Source organism: Oncorhynchus tshawytscha, linkage group LG14, assembly GCF_018296145.1.
Source record: "Oncorhynchus tshawytscha isolate Ot180627B linkage group LG14, Otsh_v2.0, whole genome shotgun sequence".
Taxonomy (NCBI): Eukaryota; Metazoa; Chordata; class Actinopteri; order Salmoniformes; family Salmonidae; genus Oncorhynchus; species Oncorhynchus tshawytscha.
Window position 1 is genome coordinate 33284974 of NC_056442.1, and position 19522 is coordinate 33304495.

General features: G+C 41.4%; 4 protein-coding genes across 5 annotated transcripts in view; 2 read left to right on the forward strand and 2 right to left on the reverse strand.

The window, feature by feature from the left end:
- Positions 1-1032: 1032 nt before the first annotated feature.
- On the reverse strand, positions 1033-5822 carry LOC112267053 (claudin-3). The gene is made up of 2 exons (XM_024445106.2): positions 4915-5822; positions 1033-2993 (listed from the first exon to the last, which is right to left on the reverse strand). The coding sequence occupies exons 1-2, from the start codon at positions 5389-5391 to the stop codon at positions 2337-2339; spliced, it is 1134 nt and encodes a 377-aa protein (XP_024300874.2). The 5' UTR covers positions 5392-5822; the 3' UTR covers positions 1033-2336.
- LOC112267057 (claudin-4) overlaps positions 5304-19522 on the forward strand; it is a 44765-nt gene continuing 30546 nt past the window's right edge. Inside the window, exons 1-2 of one of the 2 annotated variants that reach the window (XM_024445108.2) lie at positions 5304-5412; positions 13691-13861. The gene's annotated coding sequence lies outside the window, so the exon portion shown is untranslated. Of the gene's footprint in view, positions 5413-13690; positions 13862-18009; positions 18128-19522 lie in introns of those variants that run through there. The other variant, XM_024445109.2, reaches the window with a different exon arrangement.
- Positions 7260-8476, reverse strand: LOC112267062 (claudin-4-like). Its single transcript, XM_024445113.2, has one exon. It carries the CDS (start codon positions 8271-8273, stop codon positions 7599-7601), a length of 675 nt encoding a protein of 224 aa, XP_024300881.1. The 5' UTR covers positions 8274-8476; the 3' UTR covers positions 7260-7598.
- LOC112267060 (claudin-4) lies at positions 15704-17019 on the forward strand. The gene has a single exon (XM_024445111.2). It carries the CDS (start codon positions 15847-15849, stop codon positions 16471-16473), a length of 627 nt encoding a protein of 208 aa, XP_024300879.1. The 5' UTR covers positions 15704-15846; the 3' UTR covers positions 16474-17019.

A 19522-nucleotide genomic window follows, 5' to 3' on the forward strand; every position in this document is an offset into this window, starting at 1 on the left:
GACCATCAGTCAGCCAACCAAAACAACGCAAATTACAAATACAGTGGTTTTGTTTTTCAACTGTATGAAATGTTGAGCGCTTGTTGCAATTTCAAAAGGCTGCATTTGACTCAGTTGAAAAAGTAAATTGAATAGTCAACTGAAAAATGTATGAACACCATGCATCAATAACCATAGAGATGCTTATTCTATTCATATCTTAGCTTTTTAATGTACATTTTATCCCCCTATTTGGAGGAAATAATCTGAACAATGGACTGTATGCTAGCTGAAACTGTACAGTAGTTAATATCAATGGATCCAGTCATGGTGGCTACATGTCAAATGATTTGATAGATCTTTTGTTAGAGTCATATTGATATGTAGAGGAAGAGACTCAACAGTTGGCTGATAAAGTGCGGGTAAGGTGAGACTCCAGTCTCCAGGAACTTTTCTCTCTCATATTTACTATGAGATCCTAATCAATATTTCAAATAGAGGCTTTTGTAAGGTGCTACAAGATGTGTTTTAAACATGAGACTGGAAGTCTTAAAGTCACAGCCAGCATGCAGGAAACAGACTTGAAAATACTTATAGAAACAATTGCAAATGTCTATTTCCTTAATAATTGAAGATGACATATACTGTACTCTAGGCCTGCTGCTACTGATTATAATTATACCTTTTCATTATTTATTTCAGTCTTCTTTGTCCTTCTCTGCTGACATAACATTTGTCACCTGCACCTATGAGGTGATCTCTTGTTGGTACTTGTTTAGAGCTGTTGTGGTGAAGTTGCTGATTGGTGGCCGGTAACATGGCCTCTTGGATTGCATATCAGGCTACCTTTACACTGGCACATGTACTGATCCTTATCCCAGCATCCGCCACCTTCTCATTAGGTAAAAAAATACATGACAAAACTGCTGAAGTCCAACAAATATATTGTTGATAGTGTGAACCTCTGTGTGCAGATGGTAATTCAATAAAACAAGAGGAAAATATACTAAATTGATTATTGCTTTCTGAATTAAATCAGTAGAGATGCAAACCTTAATAAAACAACAACTACCTTTATTAAAAATCAGGTGATGTGCAGTTAACACTGCAGGACTAACACACACATTAGCACTGTTCTCTATGGACACAGGTGCACAATGCCCCCATTACTCCTCATTGCCCCAAAACACTGAGGCCTTCAGTTTGTCTGCTCCCAAACTGTTCCCCATTCCCTCTGTGCACTGCTAGCCACACTCTGTTTAATACATCTGTCATCTGTCGGGAGTTCATGTGACAGAATTCAGTACAGATACAGTACTCTGTATGTTAGTAGTATTTAGTATTTTATTTGGATCCCAATTAGCTGCTGCCTAGGCAGCCGCTACTCTTGCTGGGGTCCAAACAGTTGAGTACATCACACAATCACACCCTTAACACTGATGATAGAACATCACCATCAAACAAATGCATCTCTCTCACAAATTATTTGGGAAAAAATGTACATTTCCCAACATTTAAAAAAATCCTACATAAAAAGAAACATAGTTCCTTAAAAAACGATGTGTACATACTGATTTTGTACACTCTACTGTATTCATGCAGTAAAAGAAAAACCTTTCCATCTCTATCTTTTTGTGAAAGCATCAGTCAAATGTTGTCTTTTTAACAGTGTTCCTTAGTTTCTGAAGCCTAAGCAGTGCCTCATTTATATGAGCCAATAACATAGAGAAATGTCAATGAGAACATAATGAATGAAGGTATTATTAATACCTTATAATATTAATATAATACTAATATTAATACCTCTACAAGGTATTATTTGATGTAGCGTAGTTGCCTGAAGCTAGGAAAATAATTCAGTGTTAGTGATTTAATATATAAATGGACTCAATGACTAACATCTTAGAGACAAATATTCATTAAAGTACAAACATTATGTAAATAATTATATGAGGCTTGTGAATGTTTTTAAAGGAGCTTGATATAGTTTCAATGAATATGCATAGCTCACCAATAATTCAACACTTAAAACTTTTTAATAATTAAAACATTTAATAACTACTGATCTTATTCTTAATTTCCTTTGTTCTCACTAAACCCAAATGGAAAGTACATGATCCTTCTCAAATGTTTTCTGACACAGACAGAACTTCTATGCTTTCCTTTCAGAATAGATAATACAGAGACAAATACTGTACACACATAGACAAATCCAACAAAACAATGATAAAACACATCCCTTCATCATGGAGTCTCCTTCATTCATGAAGCCCTTTCTTAGACACACCAATAGAAACAGGTGTAGAATAACGTTTTTGGTTGTTACATAAATAGTCCTTGTCCCATCCATTGTCCCATCACACATAGTCTTTTCTCTGGAACCCAGGCCCACCTGGGGGAGAGCCTGGGGCAGAGTATGCCATCTGTGAGGGCTTGTACTTCCTAGGGGGACAGGAGTAGCAGAGGAGGCTTCCCCCGAGGATCATGAGGGCTGAGGCCCCCCAGCCAATGTAGAGCGCTGCCCCTAGCTCTCTGCGCTGTGCATCAGTCAGCAGCGGGTTGTAAAAGTCCCTGATGATAGTGTTGGCCGACCAGGACACTGGGATCAGCTGCATGACTCCTGACACGATGAAGAACACCCCAGAGATTATCATGACTTTAGCTTTGGATGCCTCGTCCTCGATGCAGTTGGTGCACTTGGCGCCGGCGATGGCGATGAGCACGGCCAGGATGGCCAGGAGGATGGAGATGACTGTGAGAGCCCTGGCGGCCTGGAGGTCCTGGGAGAGAGCCAGCATGGAGTCATAGACCTTACACTGCATCTGGCCTGTGCTCTGGACCACACAGGTCATCCACAGACCCTCCCAGATGATCTGAGCCGTGACGATGTTGCTGCCGATGAAGGCCGTTACTCGCCACATGGGCAGGGTGCAGGACACGATGGCAATGATCCATCCTAATACGCATAGAGCGATCCCCACTAACTCCAACCCTGCAGACATGGTGGTAATTCTGTTGTTGCTGGAGCTCCTTCTGTGTTCCGTTCAGTGCTCCGTGTTCCGTCACACCTGAGAGACCTGAGAGGATCTGACAGAGGATCTGTGAGAAAGAAGGAGACCAGACAGAGCCAGAGACAATAACACCAATTGATTTAGCCTGAGTACCTGTGAGTGTGTGATGTGTGGTGTTCTGGTATCCTTTATATCCCAGATCAGCTGAAGGGAGGAGCCCTGGAAGATCCCCCCCAAAAATGCTTATCTGTGACATCACAGTGTGGGATTAAAAGTTTAAAAAACAATAGTGATTTTCAAAACCTGCAAGGAGTTTTCTAGCCAGAGGGAGGGTATTATTTTGCTCCCCACATCACTGAGAATCTCATAGTGTTTGGAAATCAATGTTTTTAAAACCGATTAGAACCGATTAACCTTTTAAATAAATGCGCCGTTTTTACATAATGTGCTGGACATAATGAAAATGAGGTTGAAGAGTGGTGGAATTGCCCTTTACTCATTAATAGATTAGCCCTAATCTAGTCTCCTCAGAGCAATCACTCTCTCACAACATTATTTGAAGCAGCTTGTAAAAGAAGAATGCCTGACCTCAGTTCCTTTGCAATAAGCTATCTTGTTCACTCTATTTGATGTGGTCTAACGGCCATGTCTGTCTGTCACTGACTCCAGTGCCCTTGAATTCCTTACAACTGGAGTGTCTAATTATGGGTGGTGGTTTATGCCTAATTATGCCCCAGAAACTGGGATAATAGTCTTTCCCCCCAACATTTCATGACCCAGTGTTGATAACTCACTCTGACCTCCATCGTGCTATGAAACGGACCCATTGTTCTGGGGGCCATTTTGGAATGGCTGAATAGTGGGGGGCTGACAAAGCAAGGCTTCTTGTTATCTAAGGGCCAACAGATATGAGAGTCAGCCAGGTAGATAGCAGCTATGAAAGACAATCCAACTCAACACATCATTACCATAGATACCCAAGGATCAGTGAAGGAAAATGCCTGTTATATCCTGATCTGGGCAGAATGAATGACACGGAGGCAGTTAGCCTTAGCCTACGTCTTTTTTTGGCAGCAGATTCAAACATATTTTTTCTTATAAACTGCATAGCTAGTACCACAGGACTTAGTGGCACTTCTCATGTAGCAAAGAATTTACTAATGTTAATTAAATGTACTGTATAAAGTAACTTATTGCAACAATGTATTTTTCTGTCATCATATTAAAATATTTTAAGAAAAAATGCAAGTATTATGAAACAGTTTTTATTGTGAAATTGACACACTTTAAACATCAAAATCATTCATATTTTCACACTTAACGAAAGATGCTAAACTGTCAGAATTTGGCACATTGTTATCCAACATGTGCACAAGATAAGCTGTTATTAATTCAGTCTATAGAATATAAAATCTAACAATGCAGATGGTTTTAATTAAACTCCTTTCAAATAGTAAGATTCCAAAACAATATTTACAACACCTATGTATGTTTTAAATAGACATACAGTATGAAATGCAAGTCCATCAAGTCCAGTTTGATGTTGTTTCTCTTCAACAGAGCACCATCAAAAATGATCCACTAAAAAGCAGTATTTTCTTCATGTCAAAACATATAACAAAATAGTTTCAGTAGAAATCACCCCCATTTGATATGTTCTGGAATTCAAAGTTGGTATCAGATGTCCTTCATCGACTGTGGGAAAAACGTGAGCAGAAAGCTGCTGCCAGATACGCAGGTCAGTTCAAACATAGTCTCTTTTGTCATAGCCGCTGGGGGCCACAGACCTGATTGGGGAGTACACCATCCGTGAGGGTGGCCCTGAATACCTCTTCTCAGGCTGTGGGGGCAACTACAGCACAGGATCCCCCCCGATGAGGAGTAATGCGGCTGCTGCCCCGCCCAGGTAGAGAGCCCCTCCAATCTCCCTTTTCAGAGCCTCAGGAGTGATGGGACTATAGACATCCATGATGATTCTGTTGGCTGACCAGGACACAGGGATCAGCTGGGTCAGGGATGCTACGATGAAGGCCACCACCGCTGCGATCATCACCTGGGCCTTGGCCGTCTCGTCCTCAACACAGTTGGTACACTTAGCCCCCACCACGGCCACCAGCACCCCCGTGATGCCCACAACTATAGAGATGATTGTGAGGGCTCGGGCTGCCTGCAGGTCGGAGCTGAGGGCTAGCATGGAGTCGTAGCCCTTACACTGCATTTGGCCCGTGCTCTGCACCATACAGGTCATCCAGATGCCCTCCCACATGGTCTGAGCTGTGATGATGTTGACCCCGATGAAAGCGGACACCCTCCACATGGGCATGGCGCAGGACACGATGCTTAATATCCAACCCAGGACAGCCAGGGTCACTCCCAAGATCTCTAGTCCCAACACAGCCATTTTGTTGTTTTACCTTCCTTTGTAAGTAAGTCTACATGTGTCTTCACTCTCTTAACTGTCTCAACTTCACACACAAAGGGGTTTCACTGTCTGGGTTCTGCTCTGGAATTCCCACCGTCTGTATACTCAGAGCTATCTTTATAGCACTCCACAAACAGAAGGTAGAGTCTCATGGGCATTGGCCAAGGAGGTTTTCAAATGTTTTTTCTTTTCTTTCTTCTCAACAAACCCCATGTGAACGGCTTGGCTGCACAGATTAATGATTGAATGGTTGGGCCATGGTTGTTCCCCCACTGTTTGGGCTGAGGGGGAAGGTCAATAAATGGCCAAAGTACCAATACTAAATAGTTAAAGGATAACGAACAGGTTAAGAATAGACAAGTTAATAGTTACACGTGGAGGAATTGGGAATAACATTTACAAATGTGTTCATTCAACAAGTGTCTACCAGTGTACAGTTATTTTCAGGTCAAAATAAGTAGTGATAATAAGTAGTCTGTGTCTTACTGCTAACCCTGAGAGAGAGCTGCCTAGGAACATCTGTGGCAGCCTACTGTATACAAGCACTATTGGCTAGTTTCCAACCCAAATACCCTGATGAAGGCATAAGATGAATTGCATTGATTTTAATAATCAATATATTTTTAAACAAACTTCCATTGACCTATAGAAAAAGTTGCTTAATATTGTTTCATCTGGTTTCCAACCCCAGCAGCAGGGCTCTTTCTTGGATCCGTTTCTTTCAAAATGAACTGACTTGGGTCAGGAGCCAATGAATGCTCTCTCTGGTACCAGATAACATCATTTTTGGAGATGAAGTTGCACAATGAATTAATGCAAATCTGCATTTGCTCATTCTTTCCCACTGCCATGATTCAGGAAACAGACAAGCCTGAATTTCATAGTAAATGATATCTTGTTTCTGACTGCCATTGAAGATTGATGACAAAAAGTGAGAATCCGTTATCTTTTGTCTTTGATTGGCTGACAGATTTAGGGATCAAAGTTAGAAACGTGTCTATCAGCACAAGATGTTCCACACACAGGCACTTTACTTGGTTATAGATGAGTACTTATACTCCACAAGTGAACAGATTGACTATCACAATTGGAGGCTATGTTTGTTTGTACGACACTCAAACTTCCCTAGGAAGTACTTTAAGTCTATGCTATAAGAATGTCTTAAAAGTAGTTTCCCTTATCTTGTTCTAAGACTAGAATGTAAATAAAGCCATTGTCTTATCTTTAATAAATGGGAGGATTGTGAAAGAAATTGGTTCACCCTATGATTACAGTGTGGGTTACCTACACTCCTCCTTATCAAAATGGCTGCTTTTTGTCGTGCTTAGTTTCACTCTCCCAAATGAAACAAAAGGGTCAATGTTGCTACTCACATTTGCATTGAAATCCTAAACCGTATTGTGCGGGGTAGAGGGGCTGAGTTTTCTAGATTTCAGGTGATATGGACCTGCAGGCATTCCTGTCCCATATTTTGGTCTATTTCTTTAGACCCTGTGTCTTCGATGGGATGTCCTGTCCTGTCTCAGTGTTCTGTTGGTAGCCTGACCTTATTAAGCCAGATTTGTCCTTAAACGTAGGCAAGACTACCTCTCCTCACTCACATAACATTCCTGTGGTGACATCCTCTGTGATAAGACCTTACTTTCAGATGGGAATGGCCCTGCTATAAGCCAATTAAGCAAAGAAAAAGAAGTTGCTTGTATACAAACATTAGTTAACTCAATGCATGAATTCCTCACATTATGAAATCAAAGGTGAACTTATCTTAATTTTGTATCACCATGTGCAAGAACATTCTGAGTGTGCAAAAATGACTTAAGGTTAAATGGAAATGTTATTATTTATTTTTTTAAACTAAACATTTTCAACTTAACATTTTCATGATCTACATCGTCATCACTGAGTAACATTCATGTGAAATTTCGTACAAAAACTATTTCCGAACAGCAAAACATGAATAAGATATTTCTCTAATCCTACCATCTACATTTACTTGAATTGTCTATAAATGCATGTCTCCAACTCTACAGAAATCATATATGTAAAACACAATCTAGCATTAATCGCCAATCGTTCATACTGCATTTATTCTTCGCTAACCCAGTCAGGAAAGGGGGGGCGCTAACACTAGTCCCATCAGTCTCAAGGGGCTGTCTCTATACTAAAGCCATTGAACACACTCTCTCTCACACATAGTCCCTCCTCACATATCCATTGACAGACATGGGGTATTTGACCGCAGAGTAGTTCATCACCCTGTTGGGTCCAGACCCAGCCCCGCTAACACCCTGGGGTGCTTTCAGGGGACAGGAGCAGCAGAGCAGAGCTCCCCCTAGGAGAAGCAGACAGGAGGCAGCCCATCCAAAATACAGTGAGTTCCCAAACTCCCTCTTCCCTGTCTCCTCCATCATTGGGTCATAGAAATCCAAGACGATGGTGTTAGCCGTCCACGATACGGCTGTCAGCAGCAACAGCCCCGCCACGATGAAGGTCACTCCGGCCCCCAGCACCATGCGAGGCTTGCTGCCTGTGTCTGAGCTGCAGTTGGTGCACTTGGCCCCGGCTACAGACAGGCCGATGCCCATGATGCACAGCACCATAGAGACAATGACCAGGGCACGGGCCGCCTGCAGGTCCACAGGGAGTCCAAGCATGGAGTCGTGGACTTTGCAGTGCATCTGGCCCGTGCTCTGGACAGAACAGTTCATCCACAGGCCCTCCCAGATCACTTGAGAGATGACGATGTTCTGGCCAATGTAGGCAGCTACTCTCCACATTGGCAGGCCACAAGCCACCATGACCCCTAGCCAGCCTGACACACAAAGGATCATACCCAGGATCTCCAGGCCGGCCGAGGCCATCTCTGGAACTAGTCTCTCCCTGTCCCTAGGTGCTCTGGTGCTGGTCTGTGGCTGTCGTCTCTCTTTGTCCTTGGTGCTTTGATCTGGGGCAGTGGTCTGTCCCTGATTCTGGGCTGTCGTAGTCTCCCCTTGTACCCTGGTGCTGGGCTGTTGTCTTTCTGGGTCCCTTGGTTCTCTGGGCTGGTGTTGGGCTGCAGCAGTCACTCCCTATCCCTAGGTCTCTCAGGTCTGGTCTGGATAGAAGGTGCTCTGTGTCTCAGAGCACAGCCCTCTAAAGACGATATCAGATCTCCTTGGCTCAGAATGCCCTGGAAAATACTGTAGTCAGATATCGAGAGAGGGGGAAAGAGAAGAAGAGTGGGATAAACCGATTATTCCTTTCGTTATACTGCTAAGAATACTGTAAGGTGGAGTCAGTTTACATTCAAATAACACCAAACGCTGAATCACCGTCTCTGCAAACGAGAGAAAATTACAGGCTTTGTTCAGTCATTTAGACAGACACATTATACCTCTTGGGTAAAACTGCTCTGTTCAGAACAGGCCTGGCACTGAACATGTGTCTCTGAACATGTGCATGTTTTGTTCAATAAAGTTTGTCTTAAACCATAAAAAAACATGTGACCTGAACAGGAAAAACTCTAGTAGCCCTATCATCGTTTGCCCTTGTTTGTTAGCGTGCTCACTCAAGTTGTAATGGATGTCCTCTGGATGTAAATAAAATGATAAAGGGTGGTTCTGTACACTTCACTTATCAGACAAACAACTGTCCTTTCCTGGTAGGGTTGTTAGGGTTGGCTGGGCAGCTCTATGTGATCTATAGCCCATTATAGGACCTTGTCTCACTAACAGGGGTCATCATTGGGGTCATAGGTCAAAGCAGGGGTCATTGCTTTCTCATACCACCCACCTGATAGTGAAATCAACACCCAAGAACACATACCATCTCACTTGGATGATCTCCACAACAGGTTGTTGGAAGGCTAGAACATTATCATCACTGAATCATCACCGAATTACCAAATACCTTATGAACTCTCTGTTTTTTGTGAGATGCAGAATGTCCTATTCAGATCAGAACGGGGAGGTTGCAGCCAGAGTTGTTTATGGGTGTGTATAATGTTTTTACAGCCAGAGGGAGCAACGTGAAGTACTGGTACAGTTAAACTGTACTGAACATTATCATGCCGTGAGTGTCTTACTGAATAGCTGTCTGTCTGTCGAAATGGTCCAAAGAGGATCTGGTTTACACCGGATCTCAGGTTGACCCTATTGCAGTTTTGCCTCCAGCACATTGTATAAAGCTCATTAAATGTGGTGTTAAATGCAAACTACAAAAATAACTTAAAAAGTGTCAACTAAACATTCAAAGATCTCAGTGGTTACTTCCTAATACGAAGGGGAACTGAGGGGTAAAAAGAGACAATTGATCTCTGTTTACTGAAGACTTCAGTGCTGTGTGAGGATAAGCCTCAATAACACAAGCCTTGTCATGAAAACTGAAGCTATGATTAAGTTCAACATAATTATGTTGTATATATTAGCTCCTGTTACTGTAGTTACTATAATATTCGCAAACAAAATATGTGTGAGCAGCTTTGTGACTCAAAATGAATCAGAAATGCATAGTTTCGTTGTTGCAAAATGCCTATTTTCCTAACAATTGGCAGCAGCCTTGTACCAGTCTGTGGTAGCGTTAGGGAGACTGGCTATAATCCTAGACCCATATTACAATACAAAAAAACGTGTCCAGGAACACCTAGAGAAGGCTCCCCACAGACAGAACCCGAACACAAACTACCTCCTGGAAACTGGTCTAACCTGCTCCCGTTCCCATGGCAGGTGAACAACTGGGAAGTGTTTGTGTTTGTTCCCTTTCCAGTGAGAACTCTTACCAAATACCTGCTTCAAACCTGATGACTCCATAAATTATACCAATAGTAAACATTTAATTTCAACAGAAATAAATGTGTTGGTTAGTCGCACCTAAATGGTCAGAAAATAACTTAAAGGGAGAGTGGAAGGTACACTGTTAGAAACCTAATTTAGAACTAGGTTAAACATTTGGTGCAACAAGATTCATAGATAAACCTTGATTTTACCCAGTTTAGGAGTTAATCCATGTTGGTGCAACCTACCCTAACAGACTGCAACTGAAGGAGACACCATGTGGTGGAGGAAGTTAGCTGTTGACTATGACTATGCAGTTGTTTGAGATCCGGTACTCTAGGATACAAGTTATTTTCTGACCATTTAGGTGCGACTAACCAACACATTTATTTCTGTGGAAATTAAATGTTTACTATTGGTATAATTTAGGGAGTCATCAGGTTTGAAGCAGGTATTTGGTAAGAGTTCACCCTGGAAAGAGAACAAGCACAAACACTTCCCAGTTGTTCACCTGCCATGGGAACGGGAGCAGGTTAGACCAGTTTCCAGGGTTACAGGTGCCTGGCTAGCTCGTCACTACCTCCTGCCCATGTATAGATACACTACACTATACACACCAGGCAGCTGCCTGCCTTACATTAATAACTAACAATTATAAACTGGATGGTTCGAGCCCTGAATGCTGATTGGCTGACAGCCGTGGTATATCAGAATGTATACCATGTGTATGACAAAACATGTATTTTTACTGTTCTAATTACGTTGGTGACCAATAAGGCACCTAGGGGGTTTGTGATATATGGCCAATATACCACAGCTAAGGGCTGTGTCCAGGCACTCCGCGTTGCGTCATGCATTAGAACAGCTCTTGGCCGTGGTATATTGGCCATGTACCACACCTCCTCTGGCCTTATTGCTTAAGTAGAGACTCGCCTTCTGGGAACAGGTAACTACGAGCGGGAGGAAGGGAGAGTGGAAGGTACACTGTTAGAAAACAGGGTTCCAAAAGGGTTCTCTGGCTGTCCCTATAGGATCATTCTTGTTGGTTCTAGGTAGAACTCTTTTGGGTTCCAAGTAGAGCCCTCTGTGGAAAGGGTTCTTCAAAGGGTTCTCCTATGGGGACAGCTGAAGAATGTCGGGAGTGTAGGAAGGGAAGGGAAATTCTTCAATTGTAAACTTTATTTGGTGACTCTTTTTCTTCTAGTATCTGAAATAATGAAACAACCAAAAGTAAACAGAGAGAGAACTTTAGGAGAAATGTATTTCTCTGACGTTCCTGTACTCTAGTACATTCACAGTTAAGGTAAGGTTCCAGAAAATAAATAACAGAAAATCCCTGGAGGCAGAATTCCTCTCTCTCCCTGTCACTCCCTACCTATTGCACAATCCAGGCTGTAACTGTTGGTGTCTCTGGTGCCACACTACGGCACATCTCTCAGCATAAAAAAAAAAAATGAAAAAAAGTGATCACTGCCTCTAAATGGATCCCTTATTAAAAAATATGAAATTACAGGGGGATACATTCAGCATGTGAGTTTAAAGGAACTTGTGAGTTGACTGTGTCTGGAGGATAGTCACCTAAATCTTCTGAGAATGGTAAAGATTCTCATGATAAGAAATAAAGTATTATAACAACTCTTATTACACCTGAATCCCCTTTGATTTAATTTACATTTCATGATGCATGTTATGATGCATGTCAATCCAGAACCACATGAGTCATTGAATGTCCCGTGCTTCTAATGGTTTCTAGGTGACGTGAGATCTTTGTTGCATGCTTTGTTAATCCACTGAAACTGTGACTCCGTCCCCTTGAGCATGACTCTTGGACACGGAATAATACAACATAGATAACACACAACAACCTACCCCTAACTCCTGCCCAACCACCCACACAGATACACACACAGATATCCGTATTTGTAGGAGAAAATCACACATCCCAGTTTTATCAACCATTATACTGATACCAAATTCTCCCATAGTAGCATCAGGGGGGTGCAACATGCCTTCTAACCTTTAGTTCACACCCACAACAATAACAATATCTAAACATAGTACTTGTGAGCCTCTATATAAGCTATTTCACACTTTTAAGAATTATAAAATGTGTGGTTGGGTGATACCACCTAGTATTATATAAAATAAGCCTTGATCTCTGAATCACTCATTCAAAAAGGTACAGTAACGATGTTTGACTATCCAACCCCAGGAGTTATAGTTCTATGAGCACTACACTTAGGTTGTGTTTACACAGGCAGCCGAAGTCTGATCTTTTTATAATTGGTCTTTTGACCAATCAGATCAATTCTGAAAAATATCTGATGTGAAAAGATCTGATGTGATTGGTCAAAATACCAATTTGTGGGAAAAAATATCAGAATTGGGCTGCCTGTGTAAACACAGCCATAGTGACCCAGCCAGTTTACTCGGTTGTACTTTTATAATCCAAAGCCAGCATCCGTTAGAGTGTGTGAGGCCCAGGTATGAGGCCCCGGGCTGCCCTCTGTTCCTGTTGACACTTGTCATGTATTACCCCCAAGACTTACGCACAGATGGATTGAACTACCTGTTATGTGAAATAACTTAGCTTTAGTGCCAAACTGTTTCATTCACAGTGACAATTTTCTACTTTTTCTACTGTAAAATCAGCTGGAATTTAGCTCAAAAACTATTTTCACATGCCAAAATGAGTTTAATTTCAAGCACATTTTCGGCACTTTCTGTGGTGTGAAAGGTACTAAAGGTACAGGTTAGACCAGGGCTGTTAAATTCCGGTTCTGGAGGGCCGAAATAGTTCTGTTTTGGTAGTTAATTGCTCTCACCTGGTGTCCCAAGTCTTAACTAGTCTCTTATTAGAAGGAGAGGATGAAACCAGAAGTGTTTTGGCCATCCAGGACCGACATTGAACAAACCTGGTTTAGACAAGAGTAGTAGTTGTTTTTGTGTCTTTGTGACCAACATCATGTGATCCTGGGAATAGTGTGTGCCCATTATTTTAACTGCATGTGTCTCAACAAGCCTTTATTTGTCACACCCAGAACAACAATAACAATGTCTGGAAACACTACTATCCTGTTTCAGCTGCCTCTTTATTAGGAGTTCCACAACAATGAGATCAACATTACACCATAGAACCAGATGTATGCTGTTTGAAGCAGTACAGCTGATGTTTGAGTGTTTGACTACATGTTTACTACATGATCTGGTGTAGGACTCCTGATCCTAAAATAGTGGACCCTCTGAGGCCTATCTGATTCCCAGTGCTGGGAGTATAATCTCAGTTTGAAGGCGATACACTTCAAAACAATCTCTCCTCCTCAATGCGTAGTACCTGAGTGTGGTACTCAATCTCCTTGGGTTGCTCCATGCCAGGGTATCTTTAACGTGCTACCTGCCTGGGTAAAATAGAGGCATTGTTCCTAAAGGTCATTTTAGCTCGCTAACAGTGGCCTCTTTCATATATGGAAACAATCTGTATCTCTCTCTCTCTCTCTCTCTCTTTCTCCCCCCCATTCTCTTTACAGTCTGACAACTGTGATCACCTTGGTGTTGTTTGTGGCACGTTGAAGACAGACCCGTCCACGGAACTAACCAGTCAAACTCCTCGTCCGTCCAAGCAGACACGTCCTCCAGGCGAACGGAAGAACGACTGTCTATAGTCCTCCAACCCCCAAGGACTGACGTCACCTTGCAAGGTCAGCTTTCAAGTATTCTTTTTTTGTCTTGCCTCTTTACAAAATGGTGGATGAACTGAATGACTTGCCAGCTGTGAATCTATCAACTGCTCAGGTGACATAAAGAATGATTTGATTGGTTGGTTGATTGATACTTTAACAGACATGGCTGGAGGGGACTTCACTTTTTCTCTCTTGAGAATGAGTAGAGTAACAGGACAATCGTTCACTGACTCAATACACTATTTTTTTGGTGCGGGATCGCCCCCAAAATGTTTAATTACGTCATCATTTCTAAATCAACGTTTGTACCGACAGATGTAGCCTATTGAATATTATAGAATATGCTAAAATGCATCCTCCAAATGCAACGTCTGCCTATGCCCACAAACAAGAAAATGTTTATTTTTTTATACCCTCAAACACCAAGTTAGGCTTACCTAATTTCAAAATAGGCCATCATCACTGTCAATCATGAATGATCATTTTTCACATTTTACCGGTGAAATGTCCAAGCTGCATCTGCAAGCTCTCAATCAGTTTCATGGGAATATGCATTTACATTTTCTTGAATTACTGTTTTGTGAGTGAATTAGAACAGAGGGTGTTAACAAACAATTAGTCTTTCTTGCATTTTGTTTCAATCAAAGCATACTGTACATCCTGCCTAGTGGCATCCACTGTTGAGTTTTGGCTGCATGAGAAAAGAAATGCGATTATTCAGCTTCAGCTAACCATCCTAAAATCTCACTACAAATGAGGAGGTGTTAAAGGCCTACAATTCTATGCTACTATATTCGGCTATGTTATTTAAAATACTAATTCATCATTATGCGATCTGGCTAGTAATTGATTCAACTTAATAATTTTCAATAAATATTTTTACTAGCTCCGTGTATTCTCAAATTGAAAAAAGTGAGGGAGCGCTGCTTCCTTGTGCTCCTGCAGCCCTACACCCCTGCTGAAATGAAACTTTAGTTTTAGTACTTGTACCGTTTCTGTAAGGGAAAAGAGATTATCTCTTGGAAAGGGAACATGTCTTCATTCTTTTGACAATGTCACAAGCCTGGGAAACCAAAGAGCACCTTACATATTTACTGTTGTTGCAGTCTTCTAACATATTCTATGTGAGGGATTGTAAAGTCAAGCAGGAAAATAATAAGTTACAGTAGGCCTATGTATTCAAGGGGGATCTGTAGGATGAGACATTGGTTTTTCACATAACTAAATAAGTGAATATCTTGGTGTAATCTGGCATTGTTTCAAGTCAATATGATCTGATGGGAGTCCCAGAGCTGAGAATGTCAAGTAATAGATAGCCAAAGTAAAATAACATTTTGTTAAAACTCTATAATCTTCAGTTCTATATAGAGCCAACCCTTTCATTTGAGCAATTAAAGGGCTCTGTTCTTATTAAGAGGAAAGAGGTTGGAACTCATTTCAATATAATTGTGTAAATGTCAGATTATAATTATACCTGTCTAATTTTGATATTTGAGTTTGATGTAAAAGTAGAAAATCCTTATTCACAGATTTCCTCAGACATGAACAGATGTTTTTCTATTAGTTTCATTCCACAGAGTGTAGTGTCAGCATGAAACTGGCAAAGAGAGAAGAGAATACTGATACCCTGATACTGAGTTTATATTTTAAGGGTGTTGGCACACACGGTTCCTCTTTAGTTTGGCTAAAACTGTTTGAACAATGGTGAGTCACAATGAGACTGTTCCACTTATACCATTTAACTGACAAGAGAAGACAACAAACGGAATTATGACATATGCCTTGAGGGAGAAGCAGCAAGGTGTCAAAGGTGTGTTGGAACGTTTGTGTGCCTAGCCCCTCCCAAGTCAGGTGTATAAAAGCACATGCTCCCAGTATGGCTTAAACAGTGACACTTGGATATTTTTCAAGCAAGACACACCAAGCAATTGATTTCTAAGAAGACACTCATTTTTGGCAGATTTCCTTCATCGACTCCTCCAGGACTTATAGAAGAAGAAAAGATGGCATCTGCTGGGTTTCAGATGTTGGGCACAGCCCTGGGCATCATTGGCTGGATCGGGGCCATCGTGGTCTGTGCTCTTCCTCAATGGAAGGTCACAGCCTTCATCGGCGAGAACATAATCACAGCCCAAACCACTTGGCAAGGCATCTGGATGAACTGTGTGGTCCAGAGTACAGGTCAGATGCAGTGTAAGGTATACGACTCCATGCTGGCACTACCCCAGGACCTCCAGGCCGCTCGTGCTCTCATCATCATCTCTATCATGATGGGCCTGGTGGGCATCCTGCTCGCCGTGGCCGGGGGCAAGTGCACCAACTGCGTGGAGGATGAGAGGGCCAAATCCAGAATAGGCGTGGGCTCGGGTGTAGTTTTCATCATCGCTGGCATCCTGTGTCTCATCCCCGTCTGCTGGTCGGCCAACACCATCATCAGGGACTTTTACAACCCCATGCTGATCAGCTCTCAGAAGATGGAGCTGGGGGCTGCGCTCTACATCGGATGGGGGGCCGCGGCCCTCATGATCATGGGAGGAGGGTTCCTCTGTGCCAACTGTCCCCCTAAAGAGGACAATTACCCCACTAAGTACTCAGCTGCCAGGTCCACAGCACCCAGGGACTATGTTTGAGTGGGAGAAACGCCCGAGAGAGAAAGAAGAGAAAGAAAAGCAAGAGAGATTATAAAAGACAGAACGAGACTATGTATATTTATACAGGTGCTGTGCAGTGTGATCCTTACTGTCTCACATTGTGATTTTGTGATTGTTCGATCATGTTTGTATGATATCACAGCTTGTTTCCACTGCTAAATGACAAAATTCCAATGTATTTCATTAAAGACAGACTTCTAGACAGTGGCACTTGTATAAGTAAGAAATGACATGATGGCATGTAACGCACCCAGAAAAGGGTGTGGATGGACATTGTCAGCTAATACTCCTTCTGACGTATATTCACAATACACAGAATGAATAAGAACTAGCCAAAGCTATTATTTGAAAACATGTATAAAATATTTCAGAATGATCTGAATGGGTTTTCCATAACATTTGCATTGAATGCATACATTTCATTCAACATTTTGACTAAATATATTTTTTAAATGTGTGTGATTCAGAAAATGTGAATTTCAATGGTGATAAAACTGTAAATAAATATTTTTGTTCAACTTCAAATGCACTATCTCATGTTTTCTTTGACTGAACATGAGCAACAATCTTTGATCATATATCAAATGAACAAATCTTTATCCCTCAGCACGGTCATGCTTATTCTTAGCTCTTCAGCCACACCCCACACCAACCGTCAAACAGACTATTTCATTGAGAAATCACAGAGTAGATAGATTAGACTTCTATTTAGTAGACAATTTCACCTTAAGAGTAAACATCTCTATTCTCTTTTAAATATATACCATATATACCCTCTAGCCATGCTGAAATGTAGGCCTAACATTTCCTACAGTAGCCCAGTTTGATAACAAGCACCAAAATTGGTACATTTAACATAAGAGGAAGAAAAAAACTGATTGATGGCTAGATAAGACCTGAGGTTGAGAAATGCTTTGCCTTTGGAATGGGACTGTTACTTTAGTCTACACTAGAATTTCGAGTAGGATGACTCACCTTTGAAGTTCCCATAGCATCTTGAGAAACCTTCATTGTCCAATGATGCCCCCTATAGGAATAGAAACATAGAACATCATCATAAGAAGTAAAAACAACATTCAGTTACATGGTCCCCATCACTGCTAACTACACCCCACTTCATTTTGTATTTTGGCAGTCTCAGTGAAAACATTGTGTCCTGATAGGAGTGTACATCAGTGTGCAGTCATAAAAAAACGATAGTTTTAAACACCTCCAAATAACACATTTCCTAATAACCCAACTCTTTCTTTATAGCCTTCTTGTTAAATCTCCATAGTCAGTTTCCAAGTCATTCTTTGATATCAGTCAGATAGTAGTGAGTCAGAAGGAATAGCTGTTTTGTTTTTGCGTCAAGTAGCTATATGACCGTGAAGCTGCTCTTTTCTCTTAGGTCAGCACTGTTAGAGGTTATTGGGGTTCTGTTTGTGTATAAACATCTCTCAGCAAATGGGAGCAGAGCAGGGAATTTTAGTAACACATACCTGCATCATATCTCTGTTCTTAACACATTACAAACTACCTTCTACAACACAACTCTAAAAATACTGTTTTCTTTTGTGTGAACCATCTTTGAACTCTTTGGGAATAACTGGACTCCTCGGGATCTGTCCGTACTCAGGTTGGAGTGTGTGAGGTCAGGAACAATCCGTTGACAGTGTGTGTGTGAGAGGAACTATTTAGTCAAGATGGTTTCCCAGTGGATCCAGGTCATGGGAATAGTCATGTCGTTAATCGGCTGTTTGACGGTCATCATCGTGTGTGCCCTGCCTATGTGGAAGGAGGGAAATGCACCAACTGCACAGCAGAGGAGGGATCTCAACGTCAACAGTGAAGAGGTGATTCTGGGATGCTGGCCTTCTAGGCAGAGTTCCTCTGTCCAGTGTCTGTGTTCTTTTGCCCATCTTAATATTTTATTTTTATTGGCCAGTCTGAGATACTGGTTTTTCTTTGCAACTCTGCCTAGAAGGTCAGCAACCCGGAGTTGCTTATTCACTGTTGATGTTGAGACGGGTGTTTTGCGGGTACTATTTAATGAAGCTGCCAGTTGAGGACTTGTGAGGCGTCTGTTTCTCAAAATAAACACTCTAATGTACTTGTCCTCTTGCTCAGTTGTGCATCGGGGCATCCCACTCCTCTATCTACTCTGGTTAGAGCCAGATTGTGCTGTTCTGTGAAGAGGGTAGTACACAGCGTTGTACGAGATCTTCACTTTCTTGGCAATTTCTTGCATGGAATAGCCTTCATTTCTCAGAACAAGAATAGACTGATGAGTTTCAGAAGAAAGTTATTTGTTTCTGGCCATTTTGAGCCTGTAATCGAACCCACAAATGCTGATGCTTGAAGATATCTCAACTAGTCTAAAGAAGGCCAGTTTTATTGCTTATTTAATCAAAACAACAGTTTTCAGCTGTGTTACCATGATTGCAAAAGGGTTTTCTAATGATCAATTATTCTTTTAAAATGATAAACTAGCTAACACAATGTGCCATTGGAACCCAGGAGTGATGGTTGCTGATAATTGGCCTCCGTACGCATATCTAGATATTCCATAAAAAATCAGCAGTTTCCAGCTACAATAGTAATTTACAAAATTAACAATGTTACTGTATTTCTGATCATTTTGATCAGAAAAAAATTGCTTTTCTTTCAAAAACAAGGACATTTCCAAGTGACCCAAAATGTTTGAATTGTAGTCTATATTTCATTTTATATATATCAAAAATAATAGGGGGCTGATCAGCTTTAATATTGCAGAGAGATTGTGGTTTCCATCTATGTAATTGTCCGCATAATTTCTAATCCCCCAGATATTTGTATGTAAATATATACAGTCAAAAGTTTGGACACAACTACTCATTCAATGATTTTTTTATTTATTTTGACTATTTTCCACATTGTAGAATAAAAGTGAAGACATCACTATTGGGTCACTATTTGTGGCGGCAGGTAGCCTAGTGGTTAGAGCGTTGGGCCAGTATCGAAAGGTTGCTAGATTGAATCCCCGAGCTGACAAGGTAAAAATCTGTCA

Excerpts from the sequence above, each read along its gene's own strand:
- LOC112267062 (XM_024445113.2), bottom strand. The coding sequence starts at position 8,273 with ATGGCCTCGGCCGGCCTGGAGATCCTGGGTATGATCCTTTGTGTGTCA.
- LOC112267060 (XM_024445111.2), top strand. The coding sequence starts at position 15,847 with ATGGCATCTGCTGGGTTTCAGATGTTGGGCACAGCCCTGGGCATCATT.
- LOC112267053 (XM_024445106.2), bottom strand. The coding sequence starts at position 5,391 with ATGGCTGTGTTGGGACTAGAGATCTTGGGAGTGACCCTGGCTGTCCTG. Across the intron at positions 2,994-4,914 it reads CTGAGGCTCTGAAAAGGGAG|AGAATTACCACCATGTCTGC; the intron begins ATTGGAGGGGCT and ends TCCAGCAACAAC.